The 23689-nt window shown below is 44.0% G+C and overlaps 2 protein-coding genes across 2 annotated transcripts in view; one reads left to right on the forward strand and one right to left on the reverse strand.

Moving 5' to 3' along the window:
* Positions 1-7488, forward strand: part of LOC135312762 (uncharacterized) — a 52522-nt gene extending 45034 nt beyond the window's left edge. Inside the window, 3 exon segments of the mRNA XM_064448521.1 lie at positions 3769-3972; positions 4966-5115; positions 6339-7488. Of these exon segments, the coding sequence (XP_064304591.1) occupies positions 3769-3972; positions 4966-5115; positions 6339-7488 (1504 nt within the window).
* Positions 1-23689, reverse strand: part of MRPS5 (mitochondrial ribosomal protein S5) — a 1175798-nt gene that overhangs the window by 308641 nt on the left and 843468 nt on the right. The gene's annotated exons all lie outside the window — the stretch shown is intronic.

The following is a 23689-nucleotide window of genomic DNA, read 5'->3' on the forward strand; positions in this document are numbered from 1 at the left end:
ATAGCAAAAATGGGGTTCATGGTAAGTCTGCAGCTGCTGGCTGGGGGTGTCTGTGCGTGAGACGGCGCCCAGAAATTCTCAGGTGAGAGATGCTCCCCCTGACCAGCTGTTTAAAGGCTGTTGGAAAGTTATTTCCATTCCCTCAGATTAAAGTCATCGTACAATATTGTGGCTTTGCAGTGTAAGGCCCAGATATGGCTTTGGACATCTGCCATTTGAGTGACAGACTGAAAAAAATCCTAACTTTAGGGTGGGTATTTTTCCAGGTGATAAGACTTTCTTAGTGGCTCTACCTACTACTGATTGTAGCAAAATGAAAGCGGTTTTCCCTGTACATGCCAGGGCTTGGGAAATAAAAGCTGTGATCCATAGAAAGTCAGAAATCAGGTAGATGGCTTAACACCCCAGAAGCACTTGAGAGCCGCGCGTGATTATTGGACTGATTTAAGGCTATTAGAACTGCTTTACTGTCCTTCTGTGTGCCACGAGAACCTGCATATGTGTGTACATACGCAGACGCATATACCCTATTAGCCTATACACATGTATATGTACATATGCATGTATGTGTACATCGTCTCAGAGACCAAAATGGAAGCGGCTTTTCCCCCAGCGCGTAGTGTTTTCCTATGGTTTAAAGCAAGCGAAATCTACAGTTACAGTTGTGTGCTGCTGCAGGAGCCATGTGAGCAGCCTGATTCTTGTATTGACGGCTGTAAGAAAGCAAACAGGTGGTCACAACAAATGTTCCTAGCCGTGTCCTAAAAGGGCTTCTTTAGTGTGAGGGGTTTGTGTCCAAATGGTTTTTCTCTGCTCTTGTTTAAGTGCCACTTCTGAAGAAATGTTGCAAATCCAGAACAAATCACGTGCTTGACATCAGGGTTGTTGGAAAATTCATGCAACTGCTAAAATTCACACAGGATGGGCAAAGGGATGACGCTTGTTGTTCATCGTGATTTTTAAAACAGCCTTTGAGTTATGATTTGCACTGTGTTTTTACTCGTCCCTTTTCTTTTCCAGGGATTAAAACCAATTTTAGCTCTTCAAGCAACACAGGCTGTACCTCAGTGCCTGAAGCCCATGTGTCGGCTGCTGGAAGCAAAAGGTCTTTTTCTCACAAGTAAGCAAAGCCATTTTTCCTGAAGAGTGAGAGAGTTGCTAGTGCAGAGATAGACTACTATGTAAGGCCTTGCAGCTAATACATAAAATAGCACTAGTGTGAGTTTTGAAACAATTTGGCTAACACTATGCTCTTGGGCAGCACTTACACTGATGAGAACTGTAATATGAGAAAGGGGAAAAAAAAGCTATATTTTTTGAGACCAAAACATGTCAATAGGCCAGATCAGCCGACAGGTATTTTTGTGTTGTTTGTTCATAACAAGTATGGGAGATACCCTCAGGTAAGACAGAAGAGACTTCAGCTGGAGTGGAGGAGGAGGCAACTGGGTATATGTTGCTTAACAGCAGTACCTCTAAGAAGTTAACCTTAACCTTTTGGTCTTATCACTGTTTTCTCTTTGTAATAAACTGTCAGCTTGGCATGTGCCTTTCCAGGTCATGACCTTATTTTTTGTAGGAAGAAGTAGACAATATTGCCTTTGATGCTTTTGTATTCAACACCCTTGCCCAACCTTTCTGTAACTAAAACTATATGCAAAAAAAAAAAAAAATAATAAATGAGTTATCTATCTAAACAAATCTTTCAAGAAAGATTTCTGTAAGATTTCTCCCTATCATTTGTGAAGTGCAAATCCAGAGAGCTTGTGAATGCGAGGATGAGGACATTTGGGTGGAGCAGCGCACATTGTGCTCCACCCACAAAATCCCTGCTGGTTACATTTTTTGGAGTAGGTGGAAAGAGTTCAGATTGACAGGACGGGTTTCCTGCCCTTTGTGGAAGTGCTGGCAGGCAGGCCGGGACTGGCAGTGGGATACCTCTAGGCTTAAGTCACACAGATGTCTCTGAGGTCGGAGTGTGCCCCAGCGCACAGAGATTGTCAGAATGATGCTTAATGAGCAGTTTCCTATCTGTGTCATGAGACTGTTCATTAGAAAAATAAACATTACCTAAGCACTCTCTAGATTAAATCTAACCAGTAAAGGTACTGGCCGGGGGTGCGTGTGTGTGTGTGAAAAATACTAAGTATCATATGAAGCCCTAAAATCACCTTACTTGCAGTAAGATTCTGTATCATTGCATGTATTTCTGTGCATTTAAATGTAACTTCAAATTAGAGCATCCTGACCCACTTAATTAGACAGAAGTCCTCTGTAATAATGCTCCTTCAATTGCATTGCTGCATTATGCACAGTCTATGTGAATTCTGCCTCACCCAAGAGTTGATGCTGTACTGTACGAAGTGGAAGGAGAGGTCTCCTTTGCGATATGTTCTCTTTTAACTGTTTGACTCAACTTCCTCTGAAAAATCTCAGTGTTGTCACAAACCACAGTCCCGCACTTCATTGTAAAATAATTATAAAATCACCCAAACCACAGCAGTGTGATGAAGGTTTGCAGCAGCCACTTTCCTTATAAACTGTTCCATTTTCAGAGGGGGGACGAAACCAAGTTAGGGAATCTTGAGAAGAGTTCTTGCTTCATAGTGCTGTGGTATTTAAATTTTTATGTTCAGGCCTCTTTGGTTGGCTGGATTTGCCTTTTTCTTTTCTGAAACCAGCCCTTTCATTACAGTTGAGAAGAACAAAGTCCATGAGAGGATGTAGGTAGCAGTGTAGCAGGGCAGGAAGACAAACCAAGCGAGCAAGCGAGGAACCCACCTTGGGGAGCTGTGCTCAGAGCACCTCAGTCCTTTGGCAGTTGCCAGCAGCACAGATAGCAGTTGCTTTCAAGCCCACAGTCGACAGTCAGGTTATTTAATAAAGAGTGGGAAAAGAAAGGTAGATACGTATGAGGGAAACTGGAAGGAAGGAAGGAAGGAAGGAAGGAAGGAAGAAAAAAATCTGTGGTTTTCTTTGTCTATTTTAATACTATTTCAGCCTGCTCACCGTAGGCTTTGAACTATATCTAAGCAAATGAATGGTCAGGCATTGGACCAGGCTGCCCAGGGAGGTGGTTAGAGTCGCCATTCCTGGAGGTACTTAAAAGATGTGTAGATGTGGCACCTCAGGGCATGGTTTAGGAGACTTGGTGATGTTGGGTTGACGGTTGGACTTGATGATCCTAGGGGTCTTTTCCAACCTTAATGATTCTATGATTCTCTTCTATGATTCTATGAATAGTTGACAGTGGCAGCTGAAGCACCCTCTATGCCAAAGAGAGAAAGGAACAGTGGCTCAAACAAATCTGTTTTCATCACACACTGTGATCCCTCAGGCTGCTTGCCAAGGAGCATGAAAGCAGTCTTAGAGCAAACCTCCATGAGCAGGCATCCCTCTGCCGGTCTGGCCAGGGAAGGCTGAAGCGTGGTTCTTTTGGCCCTAGGCCAGGCTGCAGTCCTCTCATTGCTTAATGGAGTCAGAGGTTCAGGGAATGTGGATGATCTGGTGGAGTCAGTGGGAACCGTGCTATCCACAGAGAAACGTGAAAATGGCCAACGTTTCCCTAGATCACATAATTCAGACTGAGAGCCCCACAGTCAGTGAAAGAGTGTGCAGTGGCTGATGACTTCAGGACTTTCTTCCCGGCCACTCACAGTTATCTACCTGTTTTAGTGTTTAGACAGCTTTGTGCGTGAAATAAGACACATAATGAGTTGTGTGATAAAGATAATCCAGTATGCTTTAACCATGTTGGTTCTCCTCCAGTTGTGGCCTTCATGGTCAGAATAATGGATCCTTATCCAACAAGTCCAGACCCAGCCCACCTGCTTCCCGTGAAAAGGCCCCTTTGTCAACACTGAGCAAAACCCAGCCGAGTCCTGCGAACACCCGTCAGAATTATGGGGCTTCTTTAGCCAGCAGAAGCAACTCAGGCTCAAACAAAGGAAGTGACAGCAGCCAAGTGACGAGGTAAGTCTTTATTTCAGCATCCTGGTGTTCAGCACACTGACTTACCCTCTCTGCACTCAAATGTGGCATCAGCTGGTTGTCTGGCTTGCCAAAGGGGTCGTGTTGCTCCTCAGCATGGGTGTGACTCTTCATATTGGTGGCTCGACAATCAACAGTGTGCTCTATCCCATGTAAAAGTTTTACTGTTTCAGTACTGTAAAATTCAAGGTTACTTTTAGTCAAAGCACTTTGTAGCTGGTTTTCACTCCAAGGCAGGCTCCTTTCCGTGGTTTTATGCTGTCAGTTCTCATGTGGCTTTCCTGGTTCTTTCACAGAAAGGTCCTTTCTCCTTTGGAGAGAGTTGGGTGGGGTTGTATAGAAAATATTGTATGCTCGGGTGAAAATTCACCCTGCCCGGCCTTAGGTACCTCTGTGTGCAGTTTCCTCTACAGGGAAGAAAACTAATACCTGCGGGAGCATGCGACACGTATTGCAGAGAAGAAATTGTTGTTTCTCTCCCTCCCTTTCTCTCTCTTTCCTCCCACCCCAGGCAACTCAACAGCCAAGCACGTCAGATACACACCTAAAGCTAGATAGGATTAATGTAGGTTTCAGGGTGCTCGGCTTCTTAACTCACATGTGGAGCTGAACTCAGTCTGTACGCTTCCTTAGCTGGCTGTGTCTGCAGCTGGGTGCCCTTGCCAATGGCCCAGCTGCCTGCTCTTGGGCACCGTTTTGGGTGAGGAGATGGCTAGGTGTTTTAAAGTTAAATGTCTCATTTGAGGCAATGGCACTGAAAACAAGTATGATAAATAGTAAATTTTGTACTATAGCCACAAATCAGCCCTTTTCTCAAGTACTTTGATTTGCCAGAGGGAGTCACTTGTGTGGACACTGAGGAGCCCAAAATGAGCCAAGCGCCATATCAGTCTATGGGATGTGTTCCTTTTTGCCAGGACTGAAGAACTGTAGGAGTGATGTTATGTGATGGTGTGATGGTTTTTTTCTTTTCAGGCGATCAGGGAAATCTATTTCTTGTGGTCACAACTGCAGCACTAAGCCAGAAAATCCGGAGCGGTATTTGACTCCTCTGCAGCAGAAAGAAGTTACAATACGGCATTTGAAAAAAAAGCTGAAGGAATCCGAGTGCAAAGTTACAGAAAGGTATATTTCACTTCAGAAATAAGACTGGACAAGATTTATTCAGGAGCATTAAGGGATGGGAGTCCTGATCATTTTTACTCTTTTCTTGACCGTGTAAAGTTTTCATTAAGAGATTGGAAATATGATCGGGCTGATTAGGTTGTTTTCAGGTATTTAAGGTTTCATTGTGTGCTCACTGAATATGTACCGTGCACTTTCGTTACAAATATGGCTGTCTCTTTTTCCCTTTTTTTGAACTTTCCCGATAGAAGACTTTTAAAGGATAGTTCTTCACCAGCCTACTTTAGCACTGAGACCTTTTATACATAAAAAAGTTCCACCTCGCTCAGAAAATACGACGACAAATGTCCCCCTTTTCCCCTAATGAAAGAAAAGCTCTGACACAAACTAGTGTGCCCGCTTGTGGTTTTGTTGCTTAGATATGGACTTTTTTGCAGTAGCACTTTGTATGGATGCTAAGCGAAGAAGCAACAATGTACATTACACAGCAACAGATGTTCTCTCTTTTACTAAAGCTGTGCTCTGAGAACTGGCTTTCCAGCACACACAACCCAAGCGGGCACAAAGGGTTGTTTGAATGGAGCCCCCAGGTAGAGTCCCAGGGACCCCTTGGTCCTGCTTTGGGTGGCCCGACATCTGTACCTGTGAGGGCTGGATCTCACGCAGGGGGCCCTTCTCCCCACTTGCTTGCAAGTGAGGGCAGAAGCCTCTGGATCCATGCTGGGCTGGGGGGGTGCAAAGCAAGCCGGGTGCAAAGCAAGCCAGGTGCCTGCAGCCCTGAGCCATCCTGCTGTCTGAGGCCACTGTTGGCTCTGGCTATACGTGACGAGCTGCTGGCAGGCACAGGGGACACATCCAGGCAGCTGTTTGTCATTTCCTCCAGGGTGAGGCAGTAGGTGAGATGTCAAGCGCTGTACTGGTTGGACCTAACCCAGAGGCCACCACTTTCACCTCCAAGTGTCCAGGATCACAGCATAGCCCACAAGGCTGCTGGCTGTGTGGCCAGGTTGGTGACTCCAGCTAGGAATCAGCCAGCGCGTCTTGGCAGCCAGCTGACATCTCTGCCAGTTCTCTCAGAGGTGGCAGCAAATGATGCATGGAGGAATTTGCTTCTTCCATTGGAGCATCTTTGCAGCATAGCCACCCCAGTGAGGTGGAGCCTCACGTTGACTCTTCAACTAGGCAGTCACCAGAAGTGTTACGATATTTTTATTTTGCTCCAGGGAAAGAGAAATCGAAAAGCTCAAAGCTCAGGTGGAACGTATGAAGGAAGACTGGATCGAAGACGAGTGTAATCATGTGGAGATGGAGCTGAGCCTCTTGGAAGCAAGGAGGGAAATTAAAGAACTCAAGCGAGGTATTGAGAGCATGAAGAAGAGCTTGGCTGAGAAAGACAAAAAATTTCAGAAATACTTCCTAGACGTAAGCATTGAAAACAAGAAACTGGAATCTTTGGTGTCGAGCATGGAGATGGCCCTGAAGAGCTCTGTGAGAGATGAGCAGCGCCCAGAGTACACATGTGACTCTGAGGGGAAGCCGTTGTGTACCACGATGCCAGACAGCCCCACCACAGAGGACCAAGCTCTGGAGGAGCTGGCAGGTAGTGGGCTGTTTCTTCATGAGGACACAGCTAACGGGACTGATTTATTTGAAGAGAGTTTGACCACCACAACCTCTGAGTTGAGTGATTCAGCTCCCTCCAATTCTATTGTGAATCAAGAGATGCTTGAAAATGTTCTGGGTGAGAAACTAACTTTTTCCCAGGAGGAGGAGGAGAAAGTCAGAAACATGATGGTGGAGCAGACCATCCAGACTGATGTGGTGCCATATAGCCTAGAAGGGGAGCAGTTCATTCAAAACATGTCCAGAGCTCAGAGCTCAAGATGCCTGTCCTCTAAGCCCGCCTTCTTCCCTGAAGGAATTGGGTCAATTTCTCTTGAAAGCCTCAGTGATTCTGGTATCGTAGTGGACTTAACTCCAGGTGAGCCAAACTCTACCACCCTTTTGTCTCCTGTGACACCTCCATGCAGGAAGGTGGAGCACGGAGTTAATGAAAACCATTTTGTGAAAGAACTTGATTTTACAGAACCTCACGATGATGAAGTCTTTGGGTACGTCAATACTGTTTCTCAGACAGGAATAAAGAAGACATACTGGAGCAGCAGACTCGCCAGCGATCTGGCTGTAGCAGCCCCTGTTGTACCAACTATCATGCGGGCTTTCAGTACTCATGGAGCAGGAACAGATCTCATTTACAGTACTGGAGCGTTGTTTTGCAGTTCTGTCCTAGTCCACCGTTTTGCTCTTGACTATTTGATTTGCCCTATAAATCGGTTTGAAAACATGTTACTTGTTTCAGAATGGAAAAGGTAAAGCCTTTCTACAGGATGTTTGTAACTGGTGTTTTCTGAGAGTACTGCTGCCTACAGAAATAGTCCTCCTGCTCCCAGTCACCATGTTCCCCACCCCCGCACCCCACCGCGCTGGTGTCTTTCTGGTGCCAACATATCTGCACAGTGAACATGACCAGGGAGATCAAGGAGAATACAGTGAGTTCTCTTTCATGTTTGTTTGCTGAATGTTAATTTGTTGTTTGTTAAGCTCAATGAGTTTCCCTGGCTGGTTCACTGGGCAAATATACCAGCACTTTGCACTGGCTCAAGAGTAGCGTGAGACGTGCACGGGAGCAAACGGCCAGAGAAAGGTGGGCTATTTCTTTAGGCGGCACTAACCTAAAACTTTTGTGAAATTACAGTGTTGAGTGACACGGAGACTTGTTCCCACTAAGGATGTCACACATGTATTCCAGAGAGCATGCTAGTGTTATCCATTCGTTGTCCAAAGAGTCAGTTCAATTTAGAGGTCAACCCCCTATTCCCCAGGCAGTTTCCAGCACATTGTTTGTTCCTGTCTTGTGTAGTGTTCTTCTCAGTTGTACAATTGCTTGAGTGTTTCACTGGTCTTGTGTGTTTACAGGGACTGTAACCAAAAAGGTACTTTGTTGAGAGTCTTGAAACGTGTTAGAAAGATAAGTATAGGTGTAGGTACAATTTGAGTGTTAATGTTGTTTTAAAGTTTTAATGTGTTGGAATGTTGTAGTCATATGAGCCCTTTGAAATGTATTGTGCTTTAGCTTATTGTTTATTTAATTGTTTTATTGTAAATTACCTTTATAATCACAAGTTCAATGAAGCCTGTTAGAAATGGTAAATGTGTGAGTGTTTTATTGTAGCAAAGCCATATAAAATAGCCGGTCTCAGCTGAGCTGTTGGCCACAGGCAGAGCTGGCGGAGGCACTGTATCAGGGCATAAGGAACCATCAGGACCCAAAGAACAGAATTCTGCTGAGAAAAACTTCATTACAGCTCCAAGCATAAGCACTCAGGCAGAGAAAAAGGCTCCAGTTGGTCTGTGGACACACATGCCACCTGCATGACTGCACCCATGCTGAGTTAACAAATGCAAGTGCCTAATCTTTAATTCAATGCAATCTTCCAGAAGCTTGTAACTGCTCATTTCTGTGCTGCCAGGAGAGTGTCAGCCTTCCCGGCATGTAACAGAAGTCCAGAATACCTTGTTTAATTAATCTGAGAGCCATGCAGTCTCAGTGTGCCCACCGAGATGCCACTGTGACCATCAAACCACAAATTCTTCCTGTCCAAAACTTGAAATCCGTGCATAGTTCAGAGGAGGGCAATGCCAACCAACAGACGACATAGCGGTGTTTGCCTGCCTCCACCCAACCTTTCAACAACACCTCTGGCCGGTTAAACCTCACTGGCTTCCTGTTCTCCCCTCCAGCAAAGCAAGTGTAATATTTCTCTGTGCAACCCAGAGCAGAAGAAGCCTAGTGAAGCCAGACAACGCCATGCACTGCCCTGCCGCTTTGGGGAAGAATTAGCCACAAGGAAGGAGGAACAGTTGGCCAGCATGTGGGGAGCATTTGCAACACTCAAGAGGGTGATATGCACCAATGCTTACAGAGGCAATTCAGAGACCTTTTGCATCCTTGTAATGCCTGGGTTCTGAATTACTTGTGTTTGCAACAGATTCCCTAGTGTTCATTAAGCATTTCACTAAGGAAGAGAAATCGAACAGGCATGTTGATGTAACACAGGCTCCAAGAGTTCACAAAGATGAGAAGATGAGAGCGTCTTGCTTCCTCTGCCAGCAACACCCTCTTCCATGCTCACCTACCTTGCTGGGTTCCTGCAGGCCACTTGACTTGCCTTATGACACTACTGCAATACATAGTTGCTGCAAAGTCACTTTCAAAAGCTTTTCTTTTAAGTACCTGGGCACAAGGGCCAAAATTAATAGGTTGGGGGGTGGAGGGGATGGGACTAGAACACATGACACAACATGCCTTATTGCTACTTCAAAGCATGTCTGTTCAAGGCTGAGAGCGCAATATTTTATATGTGATTTTACCATCTTTATCACAATTTTGGGTTTCTCTTTAACAGCCACTATTGTTTAAGTGATCTTTGCTGTGAGTGGTGGTGAAATGGAGCCTAGTTTAGAGGACTAGTTTAGATCTTCAGTTCTAGGAGAGAGATTCACCTGTGACTACGTGGGTGTCTTTTGCAGCAAGCAGGCAACAAAGCAGTATGAACCTACACTTACATTTAAAATGTCAATAGGCTGAACTCATTTCAAACCATGTTTTGGACATGGTCCATGTTTAAGACACAAGGCGCTAACACCAGAATAACGTCAAAATTGCTTCTTGCCCTTAAAAATCTTCTGTCCCCTCAACACTCATAAGTTATTTACCTATGCTCAGCAAGAGAGTTCCCGTCACATTCCTGATAGAAGTCCGTGCTCTGATCTCTACCCGAAATACAGCTCGCTTCCAAGCTGCCACCTTTCCTCCTCCATCCTCCAAGCATGTAGACAGCTCAAGGTACCCTTTGTAAGAAGAGGCCTGAAGTACCACGATAAATGCTCCAGTCCCAGACTCTGTGGGACTGGCCTTTGCTCCCCGATCCACAGAGGATATCCCAGTTGTTGTGACAAATGTACCATCTTGATTTTTCCCCATGTAATATTTGGCTTTACTCTTAGTCATGATTCACCTGGATCCTGCTGGTGCTGTATGGAGCAGCTAGGGGAGGACCATTAGCCTCCAAAGAGTTCAATAAAACCTCCTCCTTTTTCTGAGTTGAGAAATTGTTCATACCACACTGGGAAGTCTTGCCTCAAAGTGTGCAGGTGGGGAGGACAAGCAGGGCATAGGTTAAGGGTCAGGTAGCAGGGGGCTGCTTGAATTCATGCTTACAGGGTAGCATAGGAACCAAGTCGGCTCCTTCCCTGGTTGAAGCAACACCTATTGATAATCCCATTATGCATTTCTCTTTCTAATCCAGGCTCAAAGAAGCCTTTCTTTAATATTCAGCTGAAGAGGTACCCAACATGCCTCTCAGCTGCTGAAAACACCCAGGCACAGGCACTGCCCACCGCCTCACCAGAGATTCACCTGCATGCTTACTTAGGTCCACCCACTCACAAGGCTGTTCTTCACTTCTGATCACTTCCTCATTTTGCCTTCTTTCCCCCCCCAAATCAACCACCTCACCTAAATCCCAACCGCTAGAAATGCGCTAAAATTGAAGCACTGTTTTATTTATGTCCTACATGAGCAGAACAGGGGAGCATTTTCCTCCAAAACCCTTCAGACAAATGAACATGGGACATTGCAAACACAAGCAACTATAGCGCAGGAAAACATATGAAACCAATGCATGCTGTTTTGACATACAGACTACTACCTGCGAGAGCACTGTACCCTTTCTGGCATTATGTCAGGACTTGGTAGAGTAGATGGGAGCAATTCCTAGAGCAGTTGTGCTCAAGTACAGGCAGGGAAATGGAGGGAAGAACAGCAAAACAGTGTGAGTACGCAGCAGGAGAGGGCAAAGCAACGCAGGAGGGCTGATGTGCAGGAGGTGGCAGCACCTAATCGTTTTTAAAACGGCTGAAGGCTCAAAAACACACGAGCATTCTCATGACGCAGTCAGGGGCTTTGTTTCTAACTTCTTAACTAGCCAATGTTTTCTTATTTTTAATAAATAACATCTATTTGCACCTATTTTACATTGTCTCAGAAATAGCAATAGTAAGCACTAAACTAATTTTTTTAGAAAGATGCGATGTCGCTTCCAACCTAAACTAGGCAACAGGTATTAGGTTTCCCTGCCCTGTGTCAGCAATAGGGAAAGAATTATGACATGTGCCTCCTTGCTTCATCAGTGTGGTTGAAAGGACAGACGCGGATTGCTATTAAAGCTTATTCACAGACTTTCTTCTTATCTCCAATCCACCATCAGATACTTTAGAGGTGTGTACTAGGAGCAGATTTGCTTGCCATACTGCTGTTCAGTCCGGACAGGCTGTAGTCATCGATTCTACTCCAGCCAGAACCCTTGCGCAGAAGATACACACAAAAGTGCATATTGTTGCTTTCTAAAAGGTGTTTTAAAATTTCACATTTCTCAATGACTTCTTTAATGTCTAAAAATTGCTGTCAAATCAGTTGGTCTGTGCAAGATTTTAAGCAGCATGACAAGCATACTAAATATTTTTTTAAACTTTTCTCCATGACAAAGGCCATTCAGAGTAAGTCTTACTGTCTTTACTTTCTCAAGTACTTCTCTTTTAAGCAGAACTTGTGTCTTACAACTTAGTTAAAAATTCTATTTTTCGAGGCAGAGGTGATCTAGTCCCCCCGCCCCTTCCCGTTCTGTCACAACTTCACAGGACCCTGGATACACAGGGAACCCGTCTCAGGCACAGAATTTGCTGTCCTCGCTCATCTGCCACAAGACAGCCCATGAATTCAGGGATAATAGCATCCGCACAGCAGAAGATGCAGGAGGTATTCACTGAAGTTCTGAGCTGCACATAATGACCACATGGACCCTCCTCCTCCCACACACCTTTCCCTCCAGCAGACAGTAACTTTTCTTCTTCATTAAACTACTGTTGTCTTCTACTGCCTATTTACCTTGCACGCTTTTCTGAGTGGAATCCCACTGTAAATACATACAGTAAGTGTACAAAAATGGAACCTGAGAAGTGCTGTTAACTGAACTGAGAATTTTCACACTTAGGTGTATTCACAGGAGGACACCTTTTTTTCAGTTGTACTACCTATGCAACAAGTGTACAGCGTGAGACTTTTTTTCCCCCTTAATGTAGGAAGTAGAAGAATTTCTGCTAGAAATACAAATTTACCAATACAAGTAAGCGATTGAATTGCTCCCCTACGTTCACAACATTAGCCTTCATAAGAAAGGAGCAGCACGCACCACTGCTGTGTAGCGATGCCCCTGCTGTTAACCACTGTAGTGTTGTAAAGGGGCATGGTAGCACAGGGGCTGCAGGTGACAAAGTGACAAGAAATCCACTTTTGTGTTCAGCTGTAACTTGTGCTCTACCAGAGCGTACTCTACCAGGAGTACGTTGAGAGTCGTAGGTCACCTTTAACAAGTAATTTTCTTCTGCACGCGTCAATATTATCTCCCATGGAAAAATGTGAAACATTTATAAATACCTTTATGGAAAGGCAAAAGCAGACATTCTCGATCAGGCAGGAAGCAAAGGGTTCTTTAAAACTGTTTAATTACATGTTTCGGGTAAGCATAGACAATACAGGAGATTTACCACACTCTTAGGTATTTCCATTCTTTTCTCTAGGCTTGAACTATTCATTAAGGATGTCTCTCAATCAACATCCTTGCTCAATCACTTTTGCTGCAAAGAAGGGTGCTGGAATAGGACTATTGCAGGAAACTTCATTCCATCAAGGCATGATTTTCTGTGGGCTTTTTTTCTCCTTTAATAACCACCTACTAGTCTTTGAAGATATTCTGAGAGAACCCTGCCTTCCAAGATGCCCTGAAGAATGCCCTGAAACCAAACGGTTGGAGTCCTAGAAATGCTGAAGCCCTAGAAGTACTTAAATCAATACCAATATGTATGTTGTAGAGCTGAAATTCTCTTTTTCCTTGGCACTGTGCCACTGATGCCTGGTTTGTGTCCGGACGCTTCTACATCAGTTTTGTTTTCTTCTTCTTTCATTAGCCTTTGGGCTTCTTCCCCCATTTTCTTTTGTTGCTGCGCTGCTTCTCTTTTTTTTTTTTCCCCTTTCTTCTATCTGTTGTTGTCTGCAATTAAAGAAAATGTGAACTGCTAAAGAACACGAGTCCAATTTTCAGCATACTTTAAGTTCCTGTCAGAAATGGGTTATAATTCATAATTTGCCCAAATATTTTACAATCTAAAAGCCACTCAGCTCTCAAGGATTCAGTGTGTCAGGGAGAACGTAGGACAGTTGTAAGGCCCAGAGCTATTTAGACAAATCTAATGCTTCAAGTAACAATACTACCTGTCTTTTTCAAAATCAGACCAAAACAATTTGACTTGCCTAGGACATTGGCTTGTGTCCCTCCTTCCCCTCAGCAGAGGCATCAGAAGCTATCCTCTTTGTAATGCAAGTACTACAAACATTTTCTTCATGATCAGATGAGATGACAACTTCTAATGTTCCTTTTCATGTATTCAGCATCTGTGTTGTATTCTATTGCTCAGTACAGATAGAAACAATAGCCTTTAAGGAAAAAAAAATTAAAGTCTACGGTTGTATATCCTTTTAGCATTATTTCTTATCACTGCTATAAAACCCCAGACATCATTACCTGCTAGCTCAGAGAATCTGTCGACAGAAATAGGTTTCTAATTTCAACAAATACATGGCTGACTAGAGCAAAGGAAAAAAGTAACCCCCAAATCCACTTGTTTTATTCCCCACTTCAGCTAGAACACATCACTGAGTGGCGCTGGGGCAACAACTGGATCCATACTCCAAGTGCCACGTTGCAGCTCTCTCCTCGATTGCATAAGTAGTAACAGAATGATGTTAGGAGGTCGCTCCGGCTTCGCATTCAGTTTATTAGATTAGAAAAATCTGTCAAGCTGCTTGCAAGAGGACTTAAAAATAAAAGTGAAGCTTCATTAGTTTGAAAAGGTGAAATTCAACACAGATTCGGTAAGAATAAAGATGTGCTTATTAAAAGAGAATCAAGAATTCTCATTGACAAGGCCGAAAGGAGTTAACTTTCAACATGCCTAAACTACCCGTGCGCATCCACATCAGTGTGTAAAATGCAGAGAATTAAAAGCTGTCATCACTGGATGCAGCCGTGTCTGGTAGATGCCAACTATGGACAAACTGGACACACAAAACTTAGAAGCATTTGAGGTACAAAGGCTTCATATTATCTTTGGACTGGGCAGGACAGGAGAGGGACTGCACTTATTCAGTACCTTCACGGTTTCCCTTCATTGATTATTAATGGCCAGAAGTTTCCCTGTGCTCTGTTAAGCTGCTCTGCTGTCTGTCATGGAAGAATGAAATTAGTAATTTGCATCAGGATCTACCTCCCAAGTTAACGGAATTCCCAAGGGTGTTTTTGAGGTGATGACCCACTGTTGTACATTCCACCAGAAGGCCAGATAGGTGACAGTGCTGTCAGTCTAGCATATGCAGAGTAATAATGTTTGCCACTTTACAGTAGCAGATTTTTGTATGTTCCCTGCACCTCTGAACCGATGCAGAAAGGAAGACGGTATATGCGCGCTAGCCTGCATGTAAAGGCAGCGGTATTCCAAAAAGCCACATGAGGCGTTAAGCAGTGCTGCTATTCATTTGCAATTGTGAAGTGAGGACAGTCACAGCAGATCATGTTTCTGCCCCGCCCTATAAACTGCACAACACACAACTCCTCTGCACAGAGAGGTGGTTTCCATGCACTCCGCTGGCTGAGTGATTTTATTGGACTTCAGTAGCATCCAGATGAGAGGAGACCTTCACATTACCTCAGACAGAGGAACTGAAGTCACTGAAAAATAAATACAAGCAATAAATACAACCACAAAGTGATTACCTTTTCACTGCTCTTTTACTTGGTCATTATTCCAAACATTGATCTCTATTCCAAACTTCCTACGCGTATTCAACATAAAGCTACGACCTTTCAGGCTCAGAAGAGGTTTCGTTTCTCAATAAAGAGGCACCTATGATGAACTACAGCCACATGTGACTCATTCTTTCTGGGTTCCAAAGCAAGAATTTGAGCGGAGTTTGGATGGAATGATGCAAGCTGTTTAAACCAGGGAAGTATTCATTCCTGATGTCAGCCTTGCTTTGCATTCCTAACACAATTTATGCCCGGGAAAACCCAACTCATTGGTTAACAGAACACTAATTATAAGCACTGATAGCACACTGTTAGCAGACCTTCTTATTCCAGCGTGGTTTTACTTACTGTAGACCTACTGAATAACTGTAAGAAGAACGACTTCATACTATTCTTTCACTTCAACACGATTATAAATGTACAAAAAACATTTTCACACACGAGACATTTTATACAGTGCTGCTTATTCAGCCAAAGAGCATTTAGCTTCACTGTTCCTGTTGGGAAAAAAAATAAATTTGTTGGCATTTAGAAAGTCTAAAGGTGCAGATAGGTATCTACAATTTGCAGAAGCAACCAAGTTCTAACTAACTTCAATTAACTGAAAATCCAGTTTAAAGGAAAATCCAGTTTATCGTCCACTAGGTTGATCACTGCCTGGAAAATCTGGGTGCATCTCAGCCCAGAATCTGCTGGGGAGTGGGGAAGAAAGAGACTACAGGAACTTTGCAGGCACTAGTAGCCTACTGCTCAGCACTGTCTTCCAGAACGCCTTGGTCTCCAGGAAGCCATATTGGGCTTATTTCAACTGCTGCACATACATACCAAGCCACCAGAGAAAAGGTCACAGGATATAGTCTTCCCTGTTACTTAACGGAACACAGCCCTCCATTACTACACAAAAATGCTTCCAGTCTAAGACACTTCCAGATATTAACTGAGCACCAATAGGTACCCAGACACGGGCAGCTAAGGGAGATCCTTACTTTCTCTGCACATGGATTTCATTCTCAATAAGCACTGCTGGAGTAGAGTCAGCATTAAAACGGCTGCAGGCTCAAAAAAGCATGTATTTTTGTTCTTAAAAACTCGGATCACAGAAACATCTCCTGTGTCTAGTTTAAACGAGTTGAAGATGTTGTTGTGTCAGCTTGAGGGTTTCTAATGTTATTTTTAACTCTTTCAGAGGGAAATGAGCGCGCACATGTCACCCTCCGTGAGCGAGGATGCCGTGCCCAGGCTGAAGCCCGCGCTAACCTCGAAGCTTGCATCCCGGAGTTGAGCACAGAGAGGCGTCACCCTGTGAAGGCTTGGTGTGTTGTAGCAGTTGGTGCTGTGAGGCCTGGCGGCTGGCAGCAGGGGGGAAGCGGCTGCTGGGGGTGCCCTCATTTGCATAGCCCAGCCCCCTCCGCGTGCATCGGAACGCCTGGGTCCCCCCCGTGGCAGTTTTTGACCGGTCCCTGCCAGTTGGGTCAACGGACCCAGCGCAGGCGGCGGATCCCGCTGGGGCTCCTCTGCCTGGGGTAAATCCCTCGGTATTTGTGATTCAGGAGAGGTGAAAACCGAATCTACGGGTCTCCTTGGACAACCTTCAGGAGCTGTGGGCTGCAGATGGGGGGGCGCCCCCCTTGTCTGCCCCAGTGACTGGTCCCATTGCTGATCAGAAGTGGAACAGCTTTAACAGGTGAATCTGCCGTTTCTCTCCTGGCCGTTGTGGGAGCTGTTTCGGGGGTGAGGGAGTACCTTGAACTCACTGGTTATATTGACGAACTCTCGGTTGCCTAAATATGGGACCGAGGCTGGCTCAGACATGGGTGTCTACATTAGAGACATCCATGCTTAGTCAGATGAATCCCACCCCGATCTCCTGTGTTCCTCATCAGGTCTATGACAGCTCTGCTGTTAGCCTTTACTGAAGCCAAGTACGGTTTCTGTCTCTTTTCTTTTTCTTTTTTTTTTTTTTTTGTTTTTTTTTTTATGTTTGTTTTGTTTTGTTTTGTTTTGTTTTGTTTAACAGAAAGGAAACCCAGTCTTAGACATTCATTTGCAGAAGAAAGTTTGTGTTTGAAGATCACACTTGGATCTTCAAGTAAGTCTAATTAGATGCCTTTTCCTCTCCTGTTCATCCCTGATAGGCTTGGGCACTGTCCGTTTGTCCTGTTTCTGAGAACCGCTGCCCAAGGCAGCTAGCATTGCACATGGACAGCCTGTATCTCCCGTTGCACCGTGAATTTTGTTAGCAGGAGCGAAGAATTTTTAGGTTATAAGCTAACTGAATTGCACTGAAGTGAAAAAAGTGCTGTGTAACTTCCAAGAGATAAGAACGGAATATAATTGGAAGACAAATATTTTGAGCAAAAGATGCTGAAAAAGCATCTTTGAAAAATTATTAGCATAGCGCTATGGTTTTTTATTTAGGATTTTTATATGTTTTAGATTTAGAGTTTGAATTTCAACAAATTGAGTTGAATTGGTGTGGATAACATATTCAAAGGGCCACGTATTTCTTTCAAAGAAGAATAAACAAAGTAGCACCTACAAAGACTGTTTTGGCTTTCAAGTGTTTTGTATTTTTGAACCCAAATCTGCAAGTTCCTGTTAAATTAAAGTGTTCTAGAAAAATGTCACAGATTGTATGATCCACCCTTTCTAAAAAATTATTGTTGATGTTGCTTAGTAGGGACGTGGTTGGGCTGAGGCCCCTCAAGACATATATCTCCTTTTGTTCAGAAGACTCTCGGGCTGCAGCAGGCACCCAGACATCACAGAGATAATAGAGGATCCCGAAAAGAAGTCAGCAAGTTACAAAGGAGGAATGGGCAAGTAAAAGGCGAAAGCCTGAATCCCATCTGTCCTAAGCAATGATGTGCTCAGCTCTGGGCTGGTGGCACAGGCCACCTACAATTCAGGGTCTCGGGCACAAATCTTGCGCACTTAGGTGCTTACGTCCTTCCTCACAAAGGAAAAGAACATTAAAAGGAGATGCCTGTTACTTAGTTCAGTAAAGGGAAAAGAAACTTCTACTTAGATCTGTTTGCCTCTTTTGGAGGCTGGACTTGAGCACAAAGGAGACGAGTGCCCTAGTAGCAGGCTGCTGAGCAGGCTGAGGGGATGCAGGGAGTCTGCTCCCAGGGAAGCTCTTCCACTTTGTATAATCTAGTTACTCTTTTATTGGGGGTTTGAAGCCAAGTACCCAGCAGGCACACCATAACTCTTCTCTCTCTCTCTCTCTCTCTCTCTCTCTCTCTCTGGCCCATTAATTGTCCTGATACCACTCCAGATCTCCTGAAAGTGGGACGCCAACTGTTAAAGGGAGATTCTCGCCTCAGGATGCCTGCAACCTCAAGCTCAGCCTTGCGCGTGGTCCGTGAGAAAGCCACGGCTCCAACTGCAAATCTGAGTAAGTAGGGGATGCAGATATGGGACTTTTGCAGGGAGCGCCTCAGCCGCTGGGCTGTTGGACAAGGTGAGACCTGTGCCAGCCAATTCACCTTTTAGTGCCAAATGCCTTTTGATAGAGATGCAGGTCTCCTGGGGACTGTGGGGACATGCTCCTCCTCCATCGGGAAAAGATGGCTGAGCTCCTGGCGTAAGAAGGGCACTGAGGTTTAGAGGTCAGAGTTGAGGCAGGTATGGAAGATGGCCAGAGCAGTGATCTTTAGTAAAAAAAAAAAAAAAAGTCTTTTTTATATTTAAGAAGCTTTTTTCTCTCTTCTGCTCATTCGTTATGGAATATGAGTCAAATAAGAGAAACCGATGCTATACACACTGCACGCTCTTAAGTATTTGTTTTAAAATATGTGTGAGGTCAAGCTGGAACAGGCTTTGCAATTTGTGTATCTACTGCAGCAAATGTTCTGCTCTTTCTGGCTGTTTTCCGTGGTTTTCAGCCCGCTTCACCTGTATGGAAGGAAATACTGTGCCTATGGAAAGGCCATTATAGATGTTCTCTTAGGAGATTTTTTTTTTTCTTGGTGCTCTGCTTGTAATTTACAATCTGTATTATTTATGCCAGTGTTGAAAATAGTTTTCTGATGCCCTGCTTAAAATATTCTGAACATACTCCAGCTACATTCTACTATGAGCACTTCCACCAAACATCAGTTTTTATTTAAAGTAATTTTTCATGACATAACATGCATCATAGCCAGAATCCTGTGTTGCTGTTAAATGGTTTTCTTTACAGTTTTCCAGCTGTATTCCTCCTCCCCATGGTAGAGTGTTGCCAGACTGATTAGAATACACAAATTGTATTCCCTTAATCTTCCTTCATAAACAGTGCCCTGTAATCCTGTCATCATTGTTGTTGACCTTTTTTGGAACCCCGCCTTTTTAAAGAGAATCCTGGGATTTGAACTGTTTGAACTGTTTTCTGAGAATGGATAGATTATTTCCTTTTCTGTTTTCCTCTACATCCCCTCTTTTTTTTTTGTCTGCCATTTTCTTATGTTCAAAGTGGAGTTATGCAAAGAATTGATTTGGGGTTTGCTGCCAAATCAAAACATTAAAGAAAACCTTTCTCTCAGACTGAACAAAGACAATCTTCAATCTAAAACATTTAGAATGCTTAGAGATATTTTAATGCTTTAATTAATGTACTTAATTTAATTCAATAAATTTTAAATTTGTTGAATTAAATTAGAATATTTAATTATATTTTTAAAAGATAAAATTTTAAAAATTAAAAATGGAAAGGATTTATTTTGAATCAAGAATTAGTTAAATTAAAATAATAAAACTATCAAAATATTTGTCCCCCTTTTTTAAACTCAGCCATAAACAACTAAGCAGGTCTTTGCAGATAGCGGTGGCATTTTGAACATTTGCTTGCTTTTACGTACGTAGCTATATAAATCCTGGGGAAGCTGTGTTTTAGATGCCTTCAATCTCTTTTGGTCCTCACCTGTCGTTATGATTCCGAGATTAGGAAGAGCCTGGAAGAAGGGGGAAATGCATGCCCAGTCCCTGTTCCAATAAATAAACCACAATTATGAACAGAAAATAAAACCCAGCATCTGATAGAGCAACTAGGCAGAGGTTGCCCAACTTTGCCCAAAACTCTAGATTGTAGAACTTACTTTTCTCAGGTGTGTTGGGTGCAGGGGTTAGGCAGGGTCTCCTGATGGAGGCAGGGGAGCTGTGGGAAATTCAGGCCTGTTTGGATTCCACTCTGTAGCAATGGGTGACAAAGACGTGCAGGCACCCTCAACTGGGTGAATCTGTGGAGGAGCTGGAGAAGGCCCTGATAAGCTGAGAGGACAGGAACCCCATCTCCTCCCCTGGTTCTTACATCTGGATGCAGTGCGTGCCCCAGGTGGCGTGATGGGGAGATGATGTGCAGCCTCCTCCCAGTTCAAAGCTAAATCTGGCCCTGCAAATCCCAGGTGGATCCTTTCTCCAGTAAAGCAGAGAGCAGAAGAGAGCTTTCCTTGGGCTGCTTTTGTGTGGACCCTGATGTCTTCTGTGTAGTGTGAAACACCCACCCTGGTCTTTAGAGAGGAGCCAGGCACCGAGCTCTTCAGTGCTTTTAAAGCTGACCTGCTTCTAGGCATGCCCAGAAACAAGATTTTCACATAGCTGAGACACTCTGCTGATTGAGAGCGGGATTTCTCAAGTGAGGTGGCAGATAGGGAGAGTGCTACTTCCAAAATTCCCCCCGTGGAGCTGGGGACCTGGCATCCTTTCATAAATCCTGCTCCAGCCGCTGCAAGGTGGACATCGCTTCCCCAAGGAGCTTGAAATATATTACTTTTAATGTGTTGTAACAAAACAGTAGATGTACCTTATAATACCGTATCTTAGGTGTACTGTTATGTAAGTTGTGTTGAAAGGAAATGAAAATTCTGCAGAGTTTGTTTTGTATTTTATTTGGATTACAAGCCTTGTCTTGCTTCCATGTTGAGGCATTTCATTACAGGTCGCCTGTTCCTCCCTTCTGAAATTCTGTAAGTAATAGGAAGCTGTTGGCTTTCGAAGTCTGGGCACCTGGCAGGCTGGGAGTGTTTGCTAAAGTTGGCAGAATACGGTGTGACCGCAAACCCTCAAGGATTAATAGGCTGAAAAAGCACAGGCTTCATGTCTGTCCTTAGTGTTCCTTAATGCTAAGAGTGCTACTGGGGGGAAAAACAAGCAAATGACAGCAGTCGTAACTTGACATTCATTGCTTTGAGACCCGCCTTGTCTTTCTTTTTAACTATAGAAATATAGTTTAGGCAACCAATCAATATACTGGGTAGGGTTTTACTGTTCGTTTCAGTAGATGGCACTTGATCTCTATTATTTTTTTGTAATAATTTCAAGGTGTGCGTTACAGTAAATGTTTGGCTAGCTTTATGACAAATTTTGCTTTTGATCCTGGGATTGCAGGGCTGCTTAGTTAGTTACCTCTCGCATATGTTTCTCATTCTGGTGGTTTTCTCTTCCCTGTTGAAAACAGGTAAAACTGATTTAAAATGTTTTATGCACATTATAATGAAAACCATGTGCCTTCTATTAAGGGTGATTGTGCAAAAGCTTTCAGCTGAATCAGGTTTAGCATGTGATTTCATGCGTTTGCATATATGCTGTGGACACATACCTGCAGCATTTGCTGCTGTGAATGCATGCCTGCGGGGTTTGTTGCTGTGCACCAGCCAGCCTCTCTCCTCCTTGTGCATTGGAACCAGATTTAGGAGATGTGTTGAAGAGGCCTCTGAAAGCCCTTTGTTAAACTTCTGCCACCAACATAACGGGACGGCTGGCATGTTGACCTAGTCTATGACGGAGTTCACTCCCTTTCTGTGTCCTGTTAAGTCATCCCTGCCAAAGATGATGTTTTCCAGCTTCTAAAAGTACTTCTGACCAGCCTATTCATTTCTATTCAAGCAGACCAGGTAGTACTGCCAGGTATATGAGAAAACTCCTGAGGTGACACCACATGCTTCCTTATTAAAGACTTGTCCGTAGGTGGATTTACACATCACAGAGGTTTTTCCAAAACTGTCATATACAAGTTGAGTATCATGTTATACATCTATTGGTATTCCTTGAACCTCCAGTCTCAATGTTTCTAATGAGGTTGGAGTAGCAAAGTAGCATCCTTCCATCTCTGATCGAAAGAGCCTTTTGGTTTGAACAGAAAGATAAGTTGTCCAGACTGTTGTCTTCTCCGTGAACATGTGTTCCCCCAGCAAAGGTCATTTCAGGATGAGAAGGGAAAATTGCTGGCAGCTGTTCTAAAGTGGTGTTAGAAGAGCTCAAACTGCATATAGAATCACAAAAAAGAATTAGGTCAGGCTAATTTCCGTACGAAGAATCTCTGTAAGGTATATAAAGCAGGAAAAAAACCCCACCTTGTAATGCTCTTTGTCTGTTCCAACATCTGCTCGTGGCTGCTCTGCAAATCCATGAATTAAAAACAATGAAGAAAAATGCTGGCTCAGGATACAGTGATATGCAGAGTCTACATGATGGCTCTCAGCCAATCTCAGTAATTAGTTTGTAGTGACTGTTTTTAGAGATGAGCTTGACTGACTGTGGTTTCACGGCATACACAAGCCACATTCCGTATTTATTTGGAGATCTGCAGTGCTTATACGTTGCATGAATGCAGCTCAGATTACTACCAAAGCTATAGTATTTAGATGAGATTGGAAAACTGCTTAATGAGATAAATTTTGATTATTTGATAACAAACTTTCTTCCAAAGTAAGAAAAGGAGGTGAACTAGATGAGCAAAAATCAAGATGCATAATTAGTTTAGATCACACAACCAGCAGTATGAATTGAGGGGGTCAAGTAAAATCAAGTTTAGATCTAAATGCAGGGAAGCAGGATCTGCGTTGAAGTTCTTCCCCAAAGTCTTCTGCCTGGCATTGAGCTGGAAGTCTCCTCACCCAGCAGGTTTGAACAGTTGATGGTCACCCACACTGAAAGTTTTGCTCCACGTCTTCTCTGACTGCATGTTTGCCAGCTGCCAATTTATCAGCTGTTACTGCGCTGTGCAATCAGCTGCAACGTGATTAACAGATCTGTCTGAGGAGAGGGCACAGGCAAGCAGTCAGGTAGATGTCCACCCAAGAGTGATAAGTGATAGCTTCTTTGGCCAGCGCAGTGGGATAGGGGAGGGGATGCTGATGCCAGGCATTGCTGTGCTCAGGTTCTCACTGTCATTCTGGGAGCACAACTTGCAAGTCTGCGCTTGATGACTAAACTGCATATACAATAAGAGGGGGTGGTTAGGTACTACAATCCAAGATTCACAGCAGAGAGCATGCCAGGCAGGAACGCACCTCTACCAGTCCACAGGAGAGGCCAGAGAGGCGTGCCCGTCTCCCAGATTTGGCCACCTACTTGTACCCTGCTTGCGCCCATGCACGTGCCTCACATTCACTCTGAACCTCTGTACCAGAGCCAGACCACCTCTGTGAGTGCCAGCAACCAGCACGTTTCATTGCTTTGAACTATGGCCAGCACTGGTGCTACCACCCACCCTGTTCTGTGTGGCAGCTGCGCAAGTAGAGGTCAGGGAAAAGATCTGAGTTCAGTGCCCTCCTTAGACCAAAGGAGTTCAAATCCACACCTCTCACAAGAGTTCTGAACCACTGCAACCTACA

This window comes from Phalacrocorax carbo, chromosome 3, assembly GCF_963921805.1.
Source record: "Phalacrocorax carbo chromosome 3, bPhaCar2.1, whole genome shotgun sequence".
NCBI classification, from domain to species: Eukaryota; Metazoa; Chordata; class Aves; order Suliformes; family Phalacrocoracidae; genus Phalacrocorax; species Phalacrocorax carbo.